The 23,261-nt window shown below is 40.7% G+C and overlaps 1 protein-coding gene across 6 annotated transcripts in view; it reads left to right on the forward strand.

The window, feature by feature from the left end:
- The window catches only part of EPB41L5 (erythrocyte membrane protein band 4.1 like 5), a 113,001-nt gene that overhangs the window by 64,139 nt on the left and 25,601 nt on the right, over positions 1–23,261 (forward strand). For 5 of the 6 annotated variants that reach the window (XR_014713567.1, XR_014713568.1, XR_014713570.1 and 2 more), the window contains exons 18-25: positions 1,293–1,387; positions 8,179–8,307; positions 8,892–8,953; positions 9,799–9,909; positions 15,551–15,644; positions 16,841–16,918; positions 17,982–18,023; positions 18,644–18,777. Coding sequence is in view for 2 of the 6 variants with exons in the window: in XM_084643205.1 (XP_084499331.1) it covers positions 1,293–1,387; positions 8,179–8,307; positions 8,892–8,953; positions 9,799–9,909; positions 15,551–15,644; positions 16,841–16,918; positions 17,982–18,023; positions 18,644–18,777 (745 nt within the window). In the remaining 4 variants the exon portion in view is untranslated. The remainder of the gene's footprint in view (positions 1–1,292; positions 1,388–8,178; positions 8,308–8,891; positions 8,954–9,798; positions 9,910–15,550; positions 15,645–16,840; positions 16,919–17,981; positions 18,024–18,643; positions 18,778–23,261) is intronic. The other variant, XR_014713569.1, reaches the window with a different exon arrangement.

The raw sequence follows: 23,261 nt of genomic DNA on the forward strand, positions 1-23,261 counted from the left end.
GGTTTATCTATAGACTATCTATCTTTCTTAGATACTTAAATAGCTCCCGTTACCTTAGTGTCTCAGTACCTCACATTTTCAATGTATTTGTCCTCCCAAAACCTCTGTGAGGTAGAGAAGCACTGTTATCCCTGTTTTACAGATAGGGAACTGAGGCACAAACAGATTAAATGACTTGTCCAAGGTTTCACAGGAAGTCTGTGGCTGAGCAGGGAGTTTGAACCTGGATCTGCTGAGTCTCAGGCTAGCACCCTAACTGCTGCCCATCTTTCTTCTCTAGCCTCACCCACTGTTCACAAGACACGGTGTTGTGGAGACATGGGTGCTCCAGCTCCCTTCCGCTGAAAAGGAAATTTTCCACATGACCACATCACACACTCCTTTCCTGTTCTATTCCTATTGCAGTTGTGGGCATCCATCATTACTGCCCCCTGGTGTTTCTTTTTACTTGTTGGGAGCAGCCTTCACACTCCACTCATTGATGTCTCATCCACTCTCTGTGGTGGTAATAGGGGAACCCACAAACCAGCTGCTAACAGACTTTTGCAAACAAAATAATTTTCCCCAAGTAGGGTTTGAATTCCCCATTGCAGAGCAGAAAGAATGCCAGGCTGAAGATATAGCACCACCACAGCTGCCTAAAATCTAGCTGACCTGCATGCTTCATCTCTGCTCCTCCAGTAATCCAGCCTGCTGGAGCATGCATGATAGCACAATCAGCAAGCTGGGTAGTAGACTATCACTTTAAAGAGAGTAACTGATTTTTTTTTTAAAACTGTGTTGTTGTCTTTTGTCCTGAATAACTCTGTGGCAGCATATAAACGTTACTGTGACTGTTTAGGACAACAGAGCCAGGCAGGGCTTGACAGTTAGTGGTTTTGGCTGGGAGCAATTTATTTCTCAAATCAAGTATGTATGAGTGCGGAACCAAGAGAAAGTATAATGGTTCTTTACAGAATATGTGAGATAACCCATAAATGGTATAAATGCACTCTCTTCTGAGGAGCTACTTTCGTACTTGCAAATAATTCCTGAGACACAGATTCACTTACCTTCCCACACTTGTATTGAACTTCGTACTAGTACAAGACTCCCTCTCTTTTGGATTCAGTGCATACAGACCAATCCATGGAAGTTAAATTGCTCAAGTGTGAACAAGCAGCTTTATTTCATACTGGCCCAGATAGCTTGATCTTCTGCTAATTCGTGGTCAGGAAGGGTAAATTTGAAATGCCAAATAACCCCATAGCTGCACTAACAGGGCCTTAGGTTGTCTCTGCCATCTTTTTCAGCATTTGAAGACACGTTGAAACTGAAACATCTGGAGACAGAACCCAGCCCGATGTCAGCGCCCTGTTCTAACATAAACATCAATATTAATAAACAGGTACTCTGGTTGCATTCCTGAAAGTTACTGAGTGTGTTGTGATGATTTTGAGAGCCCTTTTGCTTTCTGGTTAGCATGTCCCACTTGCAGGCTGTTTGAAAATGTCTATAAATGATGTTAGAGACACAAGCAAATCAAATGCATATACTTTGTTCTATAGAATCTTTTGCATGGTAAGTGAATAATTTCTGCTGGAAATTAGCTAAGGACCAGATTTACAAAGGTTTTGTAAATGCCTAAATATGTAGGTAGGTGCCTAGTAGGTGTCCAGGCACTCGTGAAAATCCCAACTCCCATGTATGCAAATGGTGCACAATCTAGTGCACTACTCAATTTCATATAAGAACAGAGGAGGGGGAGAGTTTTTTTTTTAATCTTTTAGTCTATTTTATTGTTTCCAATATATTTGTCAATCCAATACACAATAAAGCATGCATTATAACAAAAGTTACTTAAATTCCCTGGCAAAACTCTCATTGATTTTAGTAGAGTCAGGATTTTACCCCATGCATCTCATGTTCACCCTCTGCAAAAAATAAGTATTATTATTACATGGGGATAATAACTGTTTCTTTGTTGGGAGACCACTTCTGTTAAATAACCTATATTTATCAGTCCTTTGGATATTTAGTGCAGGTTTCACTGTGCTTATTTTCCTTACAGGGGAGTTGTGCATCTTAATTCATTAATGTCAGTAGTTCCCTTCAAGCAAATATGAGAAAAGGTGCTATGGGGGGCAGGGCATGGGGCCCTGGTCTATAAAGTATTAGCCTAATAAAAAGTATTTATAAACAAACATCACGTAGAATTAAGGGTGACATGTCTGGCATCTCATCCTTTTCCCATAACAGCCCTACGAGTCCGTTGTTATTTCCCAAGAATTTGGGTTAGTTTTCCCTCCAGATGCTGCTACAACGCAATCTGGTTAAAAGCAACTCAGTCCTCTCCCCCCATGTTACAAACCCAGGATACTTGTATTTTGAATAGGAAGAGAAGGCAAAACAACACAGACTGCATCACAGCATTAGCCCAGGAGGGCTAAAGGCTGGATATACCTCCCATTGAAGTCAAGGGGGTTTTCTCTTTCAGTTAAAGTGGATCAGGATCTATTAAAGGTTTGGAGAAGTGCATGTGTAGGTTGACTTGCGTGACTGCTGAGCCCATTCCTACATTTCCTTCTTATTTTGAGAAAAGGCCGTTGCTTCTGCATGCTCATAGCTACTGGGTATTGTGTTCATGTCTCCTTTAAGGGCTGACAACTGGGATGCCTTGTGTACCTTTCTGTTTGGTGACTGCATTACAAAGATTACCAAGTCTCTAAGAAGATTAGTGGGTAGCCTGTGGGTCTTGTTATGCCGAATGTAAACAAAAGCAAATGAACACAATTTATTTCAGACTCTCTTGACTTCTTCATCTCCCTGTTGGCTTTAAATAAAGAGGGAAACAATTGTGAAGATTAAATCGAGAGAGAATAGAATGAAATCCTCTGTTCATAGTGTTAAATTGTGGCTAAGGTAAACTAAACACACTGAGACTCCTATAATGAGCTAATCTAACAAACAGATGCCTGTACTGTACAGCCCTGATTATGCAGATATCACACAGGACACTTGAATAACTTTCGACAATGGAAGTTCTGGATAATCAAAAGAATTTTCAGTTTACTAGATATTGGGCAACATGTTGCAGTTTAGATAATGGCGTTTTGCACAGTTGAGGCCTAGATAATTAAGGATTAATTATACTACGACTACTTAGTAGGCAAAGACACCTATCAGTAAGGACCTGCGGATGACATTCTAAAACTGATCATTGTGAAAATGTAGGGTGTAAACTCTATTTGAATTAGTATTTTTCCTCTGGTAGAAAAGGAGAAAGTTGTTTGACTAAAGCTTTTCAAGCTATGCTGACTCTAAGGGTATGCCTACGCTACCCACGTTACAGTGCAACCGTGGCAGCACTCCCCGGGGGGGGGAGAGCTCTCCCAGCGATAAAAACAAACAACCCCCTAACGAGCGGAGGTAGCTTTGTCGCCAGGAGCGCGGCTCCCAGTGATAAAGTGCTGTCTATAATGGCACTTTTCAGAGCTAAAACTTTTGTCGCTCAGGGTGGTGTTTTTTCACTCCCCTGAATGAAAAAAGTTTTAGCGCGAAAAGTGGCAGTGTAGAGCCAGCCTAAGCAAGTGGTAATTTGAGAATGATTGTTAAAAATAAAAAGAGCTAGAGATTGTTTGAGGAGGTCAATTTTGAGCTGGACAGAAATTTCAAGGTCATTTAGAGGGTGTCAGTTTGTAGATCAAATGTTTCTCATGAAATGATCCCCAAAACAGTGACCAAAGAACAGTAGTTAAAACCAGTTTGGGAGTTGCCCCCTTTTTAATTTAAAATCTATTACAAAATGCATATGTAGAAATTATGGACCTGATCCTGCAAGCAGTCCCATTGTTATCTAGTCTGCTCATGTGAGACAGGCTTGTGGTACCTGTTCCCATCAGACTAGTTATAAACTGCCACACTATAAAGAGAAATAATTTAAGTAAAATTTTGAAGTTAACTGTATTTTTGATTATTTTATTATCCCAGCTATTTCTCTTTCTGTGTTTTTGCTTGTTAATTTCAGCATGCTATGTCTTTTTCTCTTTGTAATAATATATAAAATATCTCCAGTTTTGTTGTAGCATGCTGGAATGTACAAGGCAAGAGGTTGTAAGAAGCATAACAAATTGCACTGCCAGCAGAATGGGTCATTAGTTCTCTGATTGTGAAAGCAAAGCTGTGTCTTGCACCAGTGAGCAAAATAACTTTTCCAAATGCCAGTGGTTCATCAACTCTGTTAGATGAAAAACTTGAACGTTCTTCTGTAAAGATCAGAGCTTGTATCTCAGAATCATCTCTAGAGAATTCTAGATTTACATCCACTTTTGATTGGTTCTTTGGTAGGGAAATATCTACCAATCTATCCATCCCCTTAGAAAGGGCAGAATCTCTTGAATGAGAATTTGCAAATGTGGAATGAATGGCTTTATTCTTCCAAGTCGGCCGCTGGAGTTTTCTAGCTGCTCACTGCCAAACTTTGTTTGAATGGAAGCATGTAACTTTGTCATTCCTAAGCTTTTGACTAGCACATTGGCCAAATCTCAGGAGCCTAACAAAGGAGACAATTAGTTCTTAAATACACTTTCATCAGCTTCTAGAATGAAATGAACAATGAAACCTAGCCCTAGTTCCTGATTAATGTTTTTACTCCTAAGGGTGTTTTTTTGGTTTTCTTAGTCTTGTGCTTTTTAAATTATCATGAAGAAAAGTGGAAAAGTGACTTGACAGTGTGGATGTACCAGACTCTGGGAGATTTTCAAAGGTACCAAAGACAAGTAAATGCCAAACTCTCATTCAGAGTCAATGGGATTTAGTTTCCTAATTCTCATTTGTGCCTTTGAAGATCTCTCCCTCTGTCATTACATTGCAGTGTTTGTATAGTTTTCAGATGTAATTTGATGTACTATAGATACGCTGTATAGATCAGATACCTACTAATGAACAGTCTAGGCTTATTCCACTAGGCAGGAACAGTGAGAACTGCCATGGACCTGGGATATCTAGAAACCTGCAGAGTTAGATATCTTTGCCAACTACCCAAATTAAATGTCATGTAATTTAGATATTGTGAGTTGGTGTCATGTGCCAAATATTTTATCCCCCCACCATTTCTGATTTCTCTACTCTTCCCTTTCCTGTAACACAAAATAAAACTGGCGCAGGGAGATGTATGTTAATCTGAATAGAAATGTTTTCTTGGCATTAAAAGAAAAAAATAAGTTTTTATTTAAATATTTCCCCTACAATGTTGGGAACCTAAACACAGGCTACTGCATGAGAACCAGAAAGTGAAACTGGTGGTAAAGAAGATTGAAAGTGATTGGGCTAGATTCACTGTCCATACTGAGGAAACTGCAACAAAAATAAACCACAGAATAGTGAAAAGTAAATAATATGTATATATATTTTTAGTTTTAATAATCAAAGTTCCTGGTAGCACTACTGGAACAATGAATTGTAGAAATTCCATACTGTAATACCTATTGAGAGTCTCTAGATTTTTTGTAATTCCAATGTTTTCTGCAGAATGTAAAGCTTTCATTTATAGAACAGTCTGGTTGCAGCAATAACCTTCTAAATGTGAACCAGTGCAGAGAAGATGTAGTGAGTCTGCAGACATACTCGGGGCCAGATTTTGAAAAGAGCTCAGCTCTGATTTAAGCATTATGAGTGCTCAACATGAAGCAGATCCTTCTAAAAACAATAGGAGCTGCTGGATGCTGGGCATGTCAGAACATCTGGCCCCATTTGTAGACAATATGCACTTTCGAAAATTTGGCCCTTAATCGTTAGCTCAGAGAGATCAGAAATGTCTCCTGTTCTTTTGAGTGGGATGTTAACTCTGAAACCCGGTGTGGTTGGATTAATTTGTAAGGATATTCCACAGCAATAAGGTTGGAATGACATTTATTAGAGACTTTATTCTGTTGAAATCAAAGCAGTGGAGTAGTCAGTACAATGACCATATGTGTGATTCTTTTACTCGCTTCTCCTGTCAAATATTGACTGTTGTATCCACAAAACACTCTAACTAGGGCTGGAAAATTACATAAAGATGCTGCAAATATCTGAATATTCTAACTTTTTTCCCCTTGGCCCTCCATGTAGCACTCAGCAAGAGTGGACAGTAGGGAAGATGTAGAGAGATGGAAACACTGAGAAGGGAAGGATAGATCTCAAGGATATGGGGAGAATTAATGGGGAGGGTTAATGATTTGGTACAATAAAAATCTTGTTTTTGTTAAACTATTCCATAAAGTTACAAACCATCCACTAAATATTTTTATTAGCATTTCATATATTTAGAGTGAATGTGTCTTCCCTCTTCCCCCCCCCCCCCAAAAAAAAATTATTGGCAACAATTAAAAACAGCCTATTTTACATTGACAGAGACCCTTTAAGATTGGACCAACTTTTGCCTTTGGGTATTGCTGACTTAGGCCAATATTTTTAAATCTGTGTGCCTAAAGTTAGACTTATAAATCCATACTTAGACACTTAAATAAGTGGCCTGATTCTCAAAAGAGCTGAACATCCAGCAGCTCTCACTGAAAATCTTCCTCACTTGTCATTCCAGTTAATGGAAAGGATTAAGAGTGAAGGGGGGATGTCAGTCAGCAGTGAAGGGGTTACCCTTCTCTTGTTGGCTTTGGTGAGGAGCATGGATAGTTTAAAAAAAAAAAACGCTTTCCGCTAAATACTGCCCTTTCTGTGCACACCAACAGCTCCTCTGGCTTCAGTGGGATTTCTCCTGTGTTTAAGGGCTGCAGTATTTTGGCAATACGTTGAGCACTGTAGGGGTAGAAGATTTACAGAAGAAGAATCAGTCTTGCTTATCAAGTGACTTAAGTGAGGAATGTAGGGCTCTGGAACTTCCCCTGCTGAGTCGCACCCTGAAGAGAAGGGTCAAAAGGTTTAGTTTCCACTCAGCTGATTAGCATCTGTCACTAATAACATAGCAGTTAGCAGAGACTGAAAACTTGATTAATACTTTGCAGTTAAGAAAAATAGTACATATAACCAGAAAACCCAAAACCATTGTAGAATAGATATTGCAGATTTTGACTGATCTCAGTGTGCGTCTGACTAATAATTTACTTCTGAAGTAATTTAGTGGGAAAAGTATTGTGAGAGCATTATGTCTGGCTGTTTAGTCTAATATACTACTGGGGTCTAAGGAAAAAAAAATCTCTTGAAGCTGCATTTGAGAGCAAATGTTCAGCTGCCTACTTGGAATAAATTAATTTAAGATGGTAGGTACCTCATTGTTTACATTAATAGGATTTAAAACTGTATTAAAAACCCCATCCGGTTGCTAGGTGAGTAATTCCATATGGTTACACTCACCAGAGTGACATGGTGTGGAAAGTTGTGCATTGCTCATGTAAATTCTTAGCTCCTGGTTTTCAAAAGCCTTTATATTCGTACAAAGCATTATGCACACAGGGTTGTAGAAACAGATCTGTGCCAAGATGCTATTAGTAAAATGCATCATTTCTCTAATGATAGGATTTAGAATAGTTAGCACATTTAGTCTTGAGAGCGTTTTGTAAGCACCAAGGCCTTGATCCTTCATGTTCTTGTGTACTGTCCAGTATTGTGCACAAGGGCTCTGCTCCACAAGGCAAATGGACACTGCACATAACACAAGTAAGTCTAAGCACCCGGCACAATCATCTGCACTGAGCAGTAGGTAAGTCTAACACCCCCATTATGCACCTACTCCCTTATTCACCTGGGCAAGGTGGAGAAGAGCTGGGTGGGGCTAATAAATGCGACTGATGAGACACGGTAATGAAGAACTTCACTCAGTGCTCCCCTGAAGTCTCACTGCTGTTATTAGTCAGGAGGTGTAACTATGTGGCCTTGCAGCAGTTCGCTCATTATTGCGGGATCAGAGTCCCATGCTGTCTACTTCTTGCATACTGCATCTTGCCTTGCGTTAAATGCAACACTCAGCCCCTGTGCTGTGTAGGATCAGACCCTTGCTAGTTAACCCTTTAACTACTATTATTCAATCAAGTTTAAAAACAAAGTCAGAAATTGTTTCTCCGTTCTTTGAATATTCACCTTTTCTGATATTTTTCCCCCACTGAAGCCTTGCTGCTTAGCATTTTGTGTTGATGTTTATGGACTCAGCCCAGCCCAGGTTTTGTCATGGAGGGGATGCTCCTAATGAACATTTTCCATTTCTAGGATGAGGTGGTGAAGTTGACAGATAAGTGTCTTAATAACGCAATTGAGAGCCCAGTAACAACATCACAGCATCTTCCTGCAGACATAAAGAGCAACATCCTGAAGGCCCAGGCAGAGGCAGTGCCCAAGGTACATACTTTGCTCAGAAGGATTATGCCATTCTCAGGTGTTCCCCTTAGGACTGGCGAGAGGGGACACCATCAACAAGCCCCAAGGCATAACCCTCTGCATTGAGTTTGACTCTCTTGATACTCCGCTGTCCTGGAGAGGCTGCTGTATGGGACTAGTCTTTAGGTATGAAGGCTCTGTCTAACTAGGGGGTCAAACAGTGGCAGAGTAGAACTGCCCTCCGTCCTTCAGAGGGAGATACACTGACTATTTTGCTGGTCTTGGGTCTTAATGGGGTCCCTCTCAGCATATTCCAGCTTTTCCTTTCAACAGAGATAAGGATCTGAACAAGCTTGGTGCTTCTAGTGCTAGTAGATGTATTAAGTAATGATAATTGTTTCTTGGAGGACCTGGCTGGATTGTTTTGCATTAGCACTGAGGTTTTCATGAGAAAAAAATAATTGACTCTGCTTTGTTTGAATAGCAGACACATGGCGCACTCTCCCTTTGAAAAGGGATACTCCAGATTTTCCCATGAATCTCTAACATGACATAAAGATGGAATTAAATTTTGGAAACTTATTTTCATGTTCATTTCCTTTTAGATCACGAGAGAGGATAGCATGTCGGACAACAAGAACTCCAATATTCACGATGCCACTGCCAGGTACTGCATAGGGCTGGGGGAAAGAAGCAGGGTGCTCACGTGATCTGAGCACAGGACTGGGAGTCTGGAGTGCTGGCGGCATACTCCTGATACTGATTCTTACCAGTGCTTTACAGCAAGTCATTTTTAAGTCCACCTGTGAAAAGAGGACAATTTATGTTTCCACATCTGTTAATTTAGCATCCCATGAGGTTTAATTCTTTAATATGTGTAAAGCACTTCAAAGATAAACATCACTATGCACTGTACTTGCCAAGTGTTGTTTGTTATGTATAAGATAATTCAGATACTCAATCTGAGGTTTCCATGTTTTTCTTCCTTAACCCATTAATGTCATTACCTTTTGTTAGGTAATTTAGCATGGTGAAAGTTGCTACGTGCTACACTGAAGTCATATCCTGATACACAGAACAAGCACAGTATGTGCAGTGACCATGCATGCTGTGCCACATTGCCCAACTAGAGTATTTCAACTCTGTTCTAGGGTTCAGAGGGTAATTAAGTCTCCATGGCTTACTTTTTGGCCACACTGCTCAGAGTGCCAGCAAAGGGATCTGTTACAATGGAGTTTATATAAAGCGAACACCTGTGTGCAAGAAACTGGCACCGACAGCTCATTTCACACGCATCATTGCCAGGGTTGGCTGGATTTGAACTAGGTACATAGAGGTTAAAGGGTCAGTAACTTTGTGACAAGTTATCTGAGATAATTATGTGGCAGGCCCCAGAACACTTGCATAGTCAAGTTACTGACAAAAGTTTGGTTTAGCAGGGAAGAAAATGTCTTTCTCCTGAAGATGGATAAAGAACTGGCAATGAGGAGTAGTACCTATTCCTTTTTGCAGGAGCATCCTGATCTCAGGAAAAGCACAGAGCAGCTTGTTGGCAACCAATCCACTATTTCAGAAATCAAGAGAGGTGCTGAAAGAAATCTCTGCCTCAAATGTCTTCCTTCCGTAAGTGCTCTGGGAAGGAATGTTACTGGGGATAAGGAAACAGCTCAGAGATTAGCCTGGGAAAGATGAGAAACAGCTGTTAGCTAGCAGGATGAGCAGTCAAACAACACTTCCTCACCAAGGAGAGGAGGAGGAGAAAAGTGAGACTGGCTTCGTCTGCTGAGTTTTCTTTAACACACACTCACTAGAGTCTTCAGGGTGCATGAAAATAAATGGCAACAGAGTAGAATGATGCAGCAGAGATTATTGATCTTAATATTATCCTTTAGCCTGTGCAATTGCCTGTTAAAATGTTTAAAATCAAATAAATAGCTAAAAGGAATTCGATCAAAGAAGTGCAGTCAAAAACATATCAAAAGAGAAGAGAAATGCAAGTGTGTTTGAGGTTTTTTAGATTGCTGTGAGAACAGGGTATTTTTAATGTAAACATCCCCCCATGAACCTAAACGCAACAGCAGTGCCTGAGAACTGATGGGAAAGAGAGTGAAATTAAGCAAGCTAGGAACGAGCACCAGCCCTGGAGTTAGGAGACCTGGATTCTATTCCTGCTCTGTCAGTGACTCACTGAATGGCCTTGAAGGAATCATTCCTCAATGTTCCCATCTGTAAAATGGGGATTACTGTTTCCCCACCATAGTAAAGTACATTGAGATCTATGGATGAAAAGGGCTAAAAATGGTCATTACTAGTTTTATTTGCAAGCCTTTCTCTGGCACTCATCACTGTTGCATGTGAGCCACTCATTCAAATTAATTTATCCTCACAACCCACCTATGAGGCCAAGGAAGTATTATCCCCATTTTATAGATGAGATACTTAGGCTCAGAGAGAGAGAGAGTGGTCTTACTCGTGATCAGACAGGTTGTCTGCAAATGAGTGAGAACAGAACACAATTCCCAGTCGAATGCCTAAACCACATGACCTTTTTCTTCCAGTGAAGTTAAGTTAAACTTTGACAGTAGTTGGTCCTCCAGTGTCTAGAGAGCATCACCTGTGCTAAGGGTTACTAGTTTAACTATCCTGGCTGAATGGAATGCAAAAAAGTAAGCAATATAAATCATGGAAAAGGTGCATTAGATTTTAGTGACATGCGTAAGTGTTTCTTCCCCAGTTAGATGGATCTACATCCAGCTCTCAAAATAGGGGTGTAACTAAGATCAGCATTTGGCCCCTAGTATATTTATCTTGGCAATGTCCTTTTTGTAAATGATTCTGTTGATATGCTGAGACACATTAGTACACCAGCTTCATTCTAGTCACATCTCTACAACCTCCATGGAAATCAGTGTGTTGATTTTCAGTAGTTTGTAACGTTATTTTTTGAGCTGCTGACCTTGATGCTAGACTTCCCTTGTGCATAGACTAAATACTCTAATTGCACATGTGTTTGTGGTGGGAAATGTGTATCCATGTGGTTTCCTCATTTGCTTAATCTGTTCCCAGGTAGAAGTGAGGATTTTTTGTGATTTACTGCTTGTAGTGCCTTCATTTCTGAGGGGTTTTTCTAGCCATATCAAACATAAACATGAAGAGTTGATGAGTGTTTTGGCAGCTGGCTGAAGTGGGGTCAGCAGCACCACATATTGTAAAGAGAAAGTCATGTAATCTGAGAGAACAGATAATCATGAGATTTCTATCGGGGACAAGGATGATTTGTCTTCTCTTTGTTCCTATACTTAAATCAATTTGCCTGCATTCTCTTTTTGTACGAATAACTCCTGTTAAGTAGGAACACATTAATTGCTAGACTGGATCAGACCCATGATCCATCTAGCCCAATATCCTGTGTCTGTTAGTTGCCAGCACCAGATTTTTCAGAGAAAGGTGGAAGAACCCCACAGTCGGCAGATATAGGCTAATATCCCCCCATGAAGGTCTCATCCTGATCCCTTAGTTTGAGACTGGCTGAAACTCTGAAGGCATGTGGTTTATATCTGTTCCAAATTTTTTCTTAGCATTAACTGTAACAACTCTGGAAATTCTTGTTATCCACATAAATGTCCAATCCCTCTTTGAACCTTATTAAATTCTTCGCCTCAATGGCATCAAGTTCCACAGTCATTACATGTGGTGCGAAAAAGTATTTCCTTTTATCATTTTGGAATTTGTCATCTTTCAGTTTCATTAACTCTTGTTGTTCTTTTGTGTTCTGAAACAGTGAGAACTGAAGTTTCTGATCTGCCTTCTATACCATTCCCTGTTTTATCACATCCCCTTTTATTTGTCTCCTTTGTAAGGTAAAGAATCTCAATCTTTTCAGTCTCCCTCATAAGAATGTGTATCCGTGTCCTTGATCATTCTTGTGGCCACTTCTGTGAACTCTCTAATTCTGCAATACCTTTTGTGAGATGGGGTGACCAGTACTGCACACTATAATCTAGATAAGGCCATATAATTTGAGATGGAATTGATTTATATAATTGTATTACAATATTTTCCTTTAGCAGCCGTGTTAGTCTGTATTCGCAAAAAGAAAAGGAGGATTTGTGGCACCTTAGAGACTAACTAATAAATTGGTTAGTCTCTAAGGTGCCACAAGTCCTCCTTTTCTTTTTGCGAATATTTTCCTTATTCTCCATGCTACTAGTTGTGCATCCTGATCTTGTTCGCTTTTTTTCATCGTAGGCTGGGGTCTTCATTAAGTTGTCCAGAGTGATATCCAAGTCTCTTTCCTGAGTTGATACAGTTAATTTAGAACCCTGTAAGGAGTATAAGTAGATAATTTTTTCCCCTTTAATGTGAATTAGTTCGCATTTATCAACATTGGGCTTCATTTACCATCAGTGTTGCCCATTCAGCTAGTTTAGATTTTGAAGTTTCTGACAGTCTTCTCTAGACTTGACACAGTTATCTAGGTTAACCATCTGCAGATTTTTCTACCTCAGAGCCTACCCCATTTCCAGATCTGCAGAACCTCAGAGTTCAGTTGTTCATAACTCTGCACAAAACGTCATGGTTCTTTCAAAAGTTTACAACTGAACATTGACTTAATACAGCTTTGAAACTTTACTGTGTTGATGAAAAATACTGCTTTTAACCATCTTAATTTAAATGAAACAAACACAGAAATAGTTTCCTTACCTTGTCAAATCCTTTTTTAAACATTCCCTTTATTTTTTTAGTACTTTATTTTTAACACAGTAATGTACTGTATTTGCTTTTTCCCCCCCCTTTGTCTCTGCTGCTGTCTGATTGCCTACTTCAAGTTCCAAATGAGCTGCGTGGTTGGCCAGTCAGTTCATAACTCTGGGGTTCTACTGTAAATAATAAATATATTAAGCAACACTGGAGAATATAGAGGGCTTATAAACATACAGAAATTGCACAGGTTAAATGAAAGATGTGATGTTAAACTGAGGCTACTTTGTGTATGGGCACTTTTACCTTGGTTACCTATGTGCAGAGTGAACCAGTATACGCTCTGGCTAAACCAATGTAAGAGTGTCCACACACACAGCTGAACCAGTTTTACTAAATGGGTTTAACGTTATGCCTTTAGTTAAAGTTTTACAATTTCTGCATATAGACTTGGCCTGAGTGTGGGCATACACACATTACAGAGCAGAAGGGGGAATCTTCTGGATCTGTCTGAGATTGCCATGCTCTCTCTGAGAAATCTGAAATACCTGGCATTCTCCAGTTTTGCCCCTAAAGATGCAGAGAACACAGGTGAGGAGGAGGCAGCCATAAAACTCCAATTCTTCTTCAAGTAGTGCCCCGTGGGTGCTCCGCTGTAGGTGTGCTTGTGTCCCTGCACAGCTGATGGGAGAATTTTGGTAGCAGTGTCCGTTCGGCCTGCACATGTGTTGTTCCCCCCTTGTGCCCTGCCACAAGGCTAACCAGCGTTGCATGGGCGAACCCTCCTCCGTTCCTTCTCAACCGCCCCTGGCTAGAGGCAGCACTCTAGGTGTCTGTTAATAGATTGTTAACTTCTATAGTCTTGCTAATCGTTTCCCTACTTCACGTACTACTTAGAGTTTCCTTTACGTCTGGTCCTTCCTTTGGTCTTTTATTTTTTTTTAAATCTTAATATTTTGTTTTTGTTTGACCCCCTCCTATCTGGGGATCCCCCTGGACGGGGTATGCCCGGTTCATCACGCTTCAAGAAGTGTCTCAGCTGCAAAGAATCTATCCCAGTGACTGATGGACATTCTTAGTATGTCCACTGTCTGGGAGAAAACCACATTCCCCAGCAGTGTGGTTTACTCCAGCAATTGAAACCCAGATCCAGATAAGATAAAGAGCTGAGACTTAAGCTTCTTCTAACGGAACCGGCCCTCCAGCCATCCTCAGATCCATGCCAAGACTTCACACAGTGAGAATCCTCATCGCAACCCTCTACGTCTAAGGGAGAACCTTGGCCTTCTATTTGGACAGGACAAAAGTTTTTAGAAAGTTTCGTAGGCTCTTCCTCTCCATTACAGATAGGTCTAAGGGCACAGCAATTTCAGCTCAAAGACTCTCCAAATGGGTCTCAAACTGTATCAAACTCTGTTACCGGATTTGCAGTTTAGCGCCTCCATCCGTAATCCGCATGCACTCTGCAACATAGATTTCCTCGCCTGTCGCATTCATCAGAAATCTGAAAAGCAGCTACCTGGGCATCTGCACATACCTTTGCAGAACACTATGCTGCCCTGGGGGACTCCGCTGGAGACGCCAGAGTGGGCACCCCAGTACTCTCATCCATAACAGACTCGACTCTGAGGCTCCGGTCGCTCGTAGGGGATGCTGCTCAGGAGTCTCCTACAGTGGCACACCCATCGGTACATACTTGAAGAAGAAGAGGAAGTTACTCCCCATGTGCAGTACCAATGGTTCTTCGAGGTGTGTCTCCCTGTGGGTGCTCCACAACCCACCCTCTTTTCCTCTACTTTGGAGCTCTCATCATAAACTCTGCGGTAGACAAGGAACCGAGGAGGGTTTACCTCCGTTAACACTGGTTCACGTTGTGGAAGAGCACAAGGTGGGGACAGGATACAGCTACCAAAATTCTCCAATCAGCAGCACAGGAATGCAAGTACACCTTCAGTGGAGCACCCATGGGGAGGGGACACCTTGAAGAACTCTCATTACTGCATAACGTGAGTAACTACTTCTTTTCTGTACACAAGTTTGAGACGAGCGCTGTTAAAAACAAAAACAAAACAAAAACACAAACACAAAACCCCTCTGGGGTGAAGATGTTGACATTGTTCACTGCCTGGGATGTCTGCAGCACAGTTGCTTTATGGAGTCTATGCTACATAGCACTAGCCTGCGGTAGCAGGTTCTGAGATGGCTACGGGTCACTTGGCAATCACATCAGCATCTTTCTTCTTCATAAGCTTAGAATAGAATCACAGAATATCAGAGTTGGAAGGGACCTCAGGAGGTCATCTAGTCGAACCCCCTGCTCAAAGCAGGACCAATCCCCAATTTTTGCCCCCAGATCCCTAAATGGCCCCCTCAAGGATTGAACTCAGAACCCTGGGTTTAGCAAGCCAATGCTCAAACCACTGAGCTATCCCTCCTCCCCCTTGAATCTCCTTCTTGCCCTATATTGATTTGTTGTTGTGTTTCTAGGCTCAGCTGTCATGAAAGAAGCACTGGTTATTTCACACGGCCTCTGCAGTGTGATGAGAATGTTTTCTTCTTTCAGTAATGCATTAGAAGAGGATAATGCCATCTCTGGCCCTGAAGAATCACTGATTCCAGCTATTCTGGCTCCAGCAGAAGAGACTGCAGTTTTAAAGGTACACACCACCTCTTTGTCCATGTGCAAGTCTCTTCAGTTCACACTGAGACACTGCCACTGTCTGTTTAATACAACAGGAATGGCTCTGTGCACATAATAAACTTTACAGCAGCATACTTGCTATAGCCACACATTTACCAAATCGTGATTTCTGCTGTAATAACAAATATCATATGACTCCATTTTAAACCCCACTCTGGGTTATGTCCCTTTGTGTTGTCTGTCCTACACTCTGCTTTCCCCAATACTCCAGGATGGCAACCTGGAGCTCAACATTTTCTAAACTGGCATGTGGATGAATCTGCTTTATCCCGCAGTTTTGGTGTCTCAGGGAACAGATTCTAAGAATGAAATTCTGCCACTTAACTGCACAGGTGTAGCTCCCACTGAAGTCAATAGCAAGGGCAGGGTTTGATCCTGAAGTTTTTATTGTGTTGCTTAGATTTTGATTCTGATTCAAAGATAGTGTGTTCTCTATGGGGGCACCAGTGAGCATAAATAGTAGATGTTTTATGTGCATGTGACATGGTCAGCATCTCTGTGTCCATCTCCAGACAATTAAATGACAGTAACATGGGACTCCTGGGATATTTCACTAGGTTAAGGGGCACTGTTCCCTGTAAGCTGTGTGCGTTCACACAGATCCTAAACCCTGCGCACACGGCGAAACACCACATGTACAAAAATTTGCACAGAAGCACAACAATTTGCAGAGAAGAAATTTTCTGTGAACACGGCTTGTCAAAAATTAGAGGGAACATTGCTAAGGAGTTCCATGTATGATTCTGGATCCCCAAAAGAGAAGACTTCTTAGCTGCTGCACCTGTAACCGATTGTATGCTGCTGATTCCAGCGCACAGCTATATCCACTTTTCCCAAGTTTAGATCTTCAGTCCAAAGACTCCACTTAAACAATTGTGTCATCCACACGCACAAGTGCAGTGGATGATATTTACACCTACACATCAGTGTAGGTGTAAAATCTACTAGCACAAAGCCTAGGCTGGGGAGAGGAGAACAGAAGGGCTTGTTAGTAAAGATCTGATGATAATCATTTTTGTTTAAAAGATGAACAAAAACCAGGCCTGGCAATGGAACAGTAAATTGAAGAGGGCGCTCAGAAATCAAGAAACCACTAAAATACTCTATCTGGTGACGAATGGGGATTTAATTAATAATTGATTTATTTTACAGAGCCATCCAGATGACCTTGATGTTTTGTTAACATCACTGACAGAGAATCTAATTGACTTTACAGAAACCATTCCTCGGGTAACTATGTTTTAAATCCAGTTGCTTAAAGGGAGCCTCCTTCATACATACAGATTTGATTTAACTATTGACTATTTATAAAGGAAAATGTATAGACATCTGTCATTTGGCATCTGTCCATTGGATTTGTGTCTGATATGTATTAGTAGCATGGTTGCTGGTCTGATAATTCATGTGTGCCTTAGGTTATCACTCTGATCTGTTGGGGCACTATCTGGGTGCTCTCCTCATTATGGCTCTGAACCAGAAGTGAGGTCACCTGAATTGGTTACAAGTATCATAGTTTAGTTTGTAGCATTTTCTGCCTCTCCAAGAATACTGCACTGCTTATCAGTGCATTCTGGAAAAATCTGGACAGCTGTCCCAAGCACTCGGCAGGGATAGAGTGGACTTGGAAGGCATGCAGCCAAAGCAGCAGCCATGTCAGTGTGCTCTGGAGTGTCTTTACTGCACAGAGAGCTGGAGAGGAGGAGGACCTGCCAAACCAGTTGCAGAAAAGGGTCCGATCCACACTGCAAAAAACTGGTTACTGGAAGGCAGCTATGTGCTGAAACCTAGTCAGCTGACCACTGTACTAACCAATTATTTGCCATGTGGTGTGCAGACACAAATCATGTTTAAAGAAAAGGAGTACTTGTGGCACCTTAGAGACTAACCAATTTATTTGAGCATGAGCTTTCGTGAGCTACAGCTCACTTCATCGGATTGCATTCATCACTTGCATCCGATGAAGTGAGCTGTAGCTCACAAAAGCTCATGCTCAAATAAATTGGTTAGTCTCTAAGGTGCCACAAGTACTCCTTTTCTTTTGAGGAATACAGACTAACACGGCTGCTACTCTGAAATCATGTTTAGAGTCAGTCACTGTTACAAGCAGCTTGATTCAAAGCCATAGTGTTGGACGGGCCCTTAGCAATGGTGCAGGCTGACAAGATATAAATAATGTGACAGTGCGGCAAGAAACAAATTAATTTTTGAGTCAAATTGTTTTGAGGAAATAATGTTTCTAAAGCATTTTGCATTTCACTGAAACTTTTCCAGCATGTTTATTTTCCTTTGGCAGGTATCTTCGCCGCCCACAATTACACCCAGGTGGATCGTGCCAGTGAGTTATTCAATCATTCTTTTTATTTATTTATAATTCAGAGTGGAGATTTAATGGGATGTTCTCAAAAATAGTTTAGTGTTAAATTTTATACAGGTAGCTATTTTTATGGGATTTTTTTAAATCTAAAAATCCATTGGCACAGATTTTTATTTTTTTTTAAAAATCATTCCTCTTTCCTGTTCGAAAGCCATATACAACAGTATTGTGCTGTTGGGATCCAGGCAATGAAACTGACAAGAAACAAAACAAAACTGACTTGCGCAGTTTCACTGTCCAGTCTGAGTGAAGTGAATCAAACAAACGTAGGGTGACAACATCAATATACATTTGAAACTCCTTCTGTGTTACTGGCCATAATCATTGTCAGATATGGGATTATTTCTATTTAAGAAGATAAATTTCATTTTCACAGTCTTCTATTTGAGTTATTTTCTATAAAGTTTCTTTAATGATTTCCGTTTGGTTGACACCCCTTCCCCCCACCCCCCCAAACTCTAGGAACATGTTAGTTTCCTCTGACGTGACTTCCAACCAGTTAGGCACTACTGACAAATGTACTTGTCCCCTCACAGCAGTGCTTTTGACCCCAGTTTCCTGTTTCATTCTCCCTAATTCAGAGTGGGCTGGTTTCCAATGGGCCTTTGGGGAATGATGTTGTTTTAGCTCTAAAGGCAGTGAAAGGCAGCACTGAAGCATTGTCACTCCCAGCTGGATCTCCATCATCACAGCAGTCAGCTGAAATTCTTGCAAGGTAAGGGCTCTTTCCCTGCTATCTGAGGCTGCATTGCGTGGAGGTTGGGGAGAATGGTGTCCTGTTCCAATTCCAGCCTGAGTGGTTATGTTCTGTCCATTCCTGCAGTTGGGTATAGTATGTTTTGCTTCCTCTCCTAATCTTCTGTGTACTGTGGGGGTACAGTGGCTTCTTTTCAACTTGCAGTGTTTAAGTAATTGCTGTGTATAGTTTGTATATCAGTAGATAGAGCAAGTGACGAAAAGCACTGTATAAAAAACAAACCTTTTTATAAGAAAATATGTTAACAGATAAAGAAAAGGAAGCACAATGAATAATAGAAATGCGGCTGTAGACTTCAGAGGTAAATCTGTCCCCACAAAGTCTGCCAAAAACAAAGCAATTTAGTCAGCTGTGAATGAAAAAGAAAAGGAAAAGAACTTGTGAATTTCTGGAAATCTCTTCCACACCCCACTGGAGCAATATAAAACAACATATCCAGCATGTTTAAAAACTTCAAAGACATCAAGAACAGGCACATCATCATTTACAGGTGCAACCTTTGAAACTGATCCCACATTGGAAAAGAGAGATGAAATATCAAATAAGTGTAAGAACAGCCATACTGGGTCAGATCAAAGATCCATCTAGCTCAGTATCCTGTGTTCTGACAGTGGCCAGTGCCAGGTGCCCCAGAGGGAATGAACAGAACAAGTAATCATCAAGTGATCTATCCCCTGTTGCCCATTCCCAGCTTCTGGCAAACAGAGGCTAGGGACACCATCCCTGCCCATCCTGGCTAATAGCCATTGATGGACCTGTCCTCCACGAATGCATCTAGTTCTTTTTTGAACCCTGTTATAGTCTTGGCCTTCACACCATCCTCTGGGCAAGGAGTTCCACAGGTTGAGTGTGCATTCTGTGAAAAAATACTTCCTTTTGTTTGTTTTAAACCTGCTGCCTATTAATTTCATTTGGTGCCCCTACTTCTTGTGTTATGAGGAGGAGTAAATAACACTTCCTTATTTACTTTCTCCACACCAGTCATGATTTTATAGATCTCAATCATACCCCCCTTAGTCATCTCTTTTCCAAGCTGAAAAGTTCCAGTCTTATTAATCTCTCCTCATAAGGCAGCCGTTCCATACCCCTAATCATTTTTGTTGCTCTTTTCTGAACCTTTTTCAATTCCAATATATCTTTTCTGAGATGGAGCAACCACATCTGCACCAGTATTCAAGATGTGGGCATACCATGGATTTAAATAGAGGCAATATGATATTTTCTGTCTTATTATCTATCCCTTTCTTAATGATTCCCAACATTCTGTTCGCTTTTTTCACGGCTGCTGCACATTGAGTGGATGTTTTCAGAGAACTGTCCACCATGACTCCAAGGTCTCTTTCTTGCGTGGTAACTGCTAATTTAGGCCCCATCATTTTATGTGTATAGTTGGGATTATGTTTTCCAATGTGCATTACTTTTCATTTATCAACATTGAATTTCACCTCCCATTTTGTTGCTCAGTCACCCCAGTTTTGAGAGATCCTTCTGTAGCCCTTCGCAGTCTGCCTAGGACTTAACTGTCTTGAGTAGTTTTGTATCATCTGCAAATTTTGCCACCTCACTGTTTACCCCTTTTTCCAGATCATTTATGAATATGTTAAATAGGACTGGGCCCAGTACAGACCCCTGGGAGACACCACTATTTACCTCTCTCCATTCTGAAAACTGACCATTTATTTCTACCCTGTCTTTTAACCAGTTATCAATCCATGAGGGAACCTTCCCTTTTATCCCATGATTGCTTACTTTGCTTAAGAGCCTTGGTGAGGGACCTTGTCAAAGGCTTTCTGAAAATCAAAATACACTATGTCCACTGGATCCCCCTTGTCCACATGCTTGTTGACTCCCTCAAAGAATTCTAGTAGATTGGTGAGGCATGATTTTCCTTTACAAAAGCCATGTTGACTATTCCCCAACAAATTATGTTCTATGTGTCTGACAGTTTTGTTTTACTATCGTTTCAACCAATTTGCCTGCTTCTGGAGTCAGGCTTACCGGCACGTAATTGCCAGGGTCACCTCTGGAGCTCTTTTTAAAAATTGGCATCACATTATCTATCCTCCAGTCATTTAGTACAGAAGCTGATTTAAATGATAGGTAACAGACTACAATTAGTAGTCCTGCGATTTCATATTTGAGTTCCTTCAGAACTCTTGGGTGAATACCATCTGGTCCTGGTGACTTATTGCTGTTTAATTTATCAATTTGTTACAAAACCTCCTTTAATGACACCTCAGTCTGGGCAGTTCCTCAGATTTGTCACCTAAAAAGAATGGCTCAGGTTTCGGAATCTCCCTCACATCCTCAGCCATGAAGACCGATGCAAAGAATTCATTTAGTTTCTCCGCAATGGCCTTATCGTCCTTGAGTGCTCCTTTAGCATCTCAATCCTCCAGTGGCCCCACTGGTTGTTCAGCAAGCTTCCTGCTTCTGATGTACTTAAATTTTTTTTGCTATTACTTTTTGAGTCTTTGGCTAGCTGTTCCTCAAATTCTTTTTTGGCCTTCCTAATTATATTTTTACATTTCATTTGCCAGAGTTTATGCTCCTTTCTATTTTCCTCACTAGATTTTAACTTCCACTTTTTAAAGGATGCCTTTTTGACTCTCATTGTTTCTTTTACTTTGTTGTTTAGCCATTGTGGCTTTTTTTTTGTTCTCTTACTATGTTTTTTAATTTGGGATATACATTCAAGTTGCAGATTTCAGAGTAACAGCCGTTCGTGTGTATTCGCAAAAAGAAAAGGAGTACTTGTGGCACCTTAGAGACTAACTAAATTGGTTAGTCTCTAAGGTGCCACAAGTACTCCTTTTCTTTTTACATTCAAGTTGAGCCTCTATTATGGTGTCTTTAAAAAGTTTCCATGCAGTTTGCAGTGATTTCACTTTTGGCACTGTACCTTTTAATTTCTGTTTAACTAACCTCCTCATTTTTGTGTAGTCCCCCTTTCTGAAATTAAATGCTACAGTGTTGGGCCGCTGTGATGTTTTCCCCGCCACAGGGATGTTAAATTTAATCATATTATGGTCACTATTATTAAGCGGTCCAGCTATATTCACGTCTTGGACCTGATCCTGTGCTCCACTTAGGAGTAAATCAGGAATTGCCTCTTCTCTTGTGGGTTCCAGGACTAGCTGCTCCAAGAAGAAGTCATTTAAGATGTCAAGAAACTTTATCTCTGCATCCCATCCTGAGGCGACGTGTACCCAGTCAATATGGGGATAGTTGAAATCCCCCATTATTATTGAGTTTTTTATTTTAATAGTCTCTCTAATCTCCCTGAGCATTTCACAGTCATTATCACCATCCTGGTCATATCTCTACTGCTATATTTTTATTATTCGAGCATTGAATTACTGTTCATAGAGATTCTATGGTATAGTTTGGTTCATTTAAGATTTAAAAGCATGTTGGAAATTAGAATAAATATAGGGCTCATAGTTAGATATTTGGTCAGAACTGTTTCCAGAAATTCTTCAACTGAGTTTATACAATCTCCAGCCCTTTCCTTCATTTTTTTTCTCCAGTTCACTTTGCAAGCCAATCAAATCTGCTGAACATCATCGCAGTTGTAAAAGCCCCCGCTTTTGATCTTTAAAAAAAGAATTCCTATTTTGCCATTCTGCTCCTGATAATATCTGCCCCCCCACCCTTGAAACTATTTTGTAATGAAGTGAACGTTTTCCTCTGATCATAGGTAACACCAAAAATCAGGAAATGTATTTATTTCTTTAAGCCAAAGAATACTCCTTTGATTCCAAATTAACAACATAACATGTTTTTTTTCCCCTCCATGGAGGAAAAGGACCAAATTAATGCACAAAAAAGTTTGCCTAGAGCACTGATCAGAGATCCCTTCCACATGAAAGAATCTAACAGATACAGTGTTGGACATGTCCATGCCCAGGTTAAAGGAAGAACTAAACTGGGCCCCAATTCTGCCAGCTGTTCTGGGAGGATTTACCCCTGCACCCATACACAGACGGGTGCAGTCTCTGTGTTATGTCCGTTTGTTCTGAGATTTACAAACATCTCTTCCTTGCGATTCAGGTGCACATGAACCTGTGTCTGATATCCTAGGAGTGATGTAGATTAATCGGTTTCAGAATGCAAAAAGATTTCTTCTTTAAATGATTTTGAATCTACATCTCTTTGATCTCCAAATTAACAGTTTGTGGCATTTAAGAATCAAACTTTACCTCTAAGCACTTTGAGATCTAGAGATGTAAAACTCAATACAAGGGCTAAGTATTGTGTATTATTATTGAAATATGCTAATTGCTTGAGGGGGTCTTTGAGGTTTTAACAGCACTCAGAGGAACATCCAAATCAGAAGCATTTGCATTCACTGTCAGAATGCTATTACACATTCATTGGCTCAGGGATAAGGGTGGGAGAGGGGTTGACGCAGAGAAATAACCACATCTGTACCTGAGTTA

This window comes from Lepidochelys olivacea, assembly GCF_965140295.1.
Source record: "Lepidochelys olivacea isolate rLepOli2 genome assembly, chromosome: 11".
NCBI classification, from domain to species: domain Eukaryota; kingdom Metazoa; phylum Chordata; order Testudines; family Cheloniidae; genus Lepidochelys; species Lepidochelys olivacea.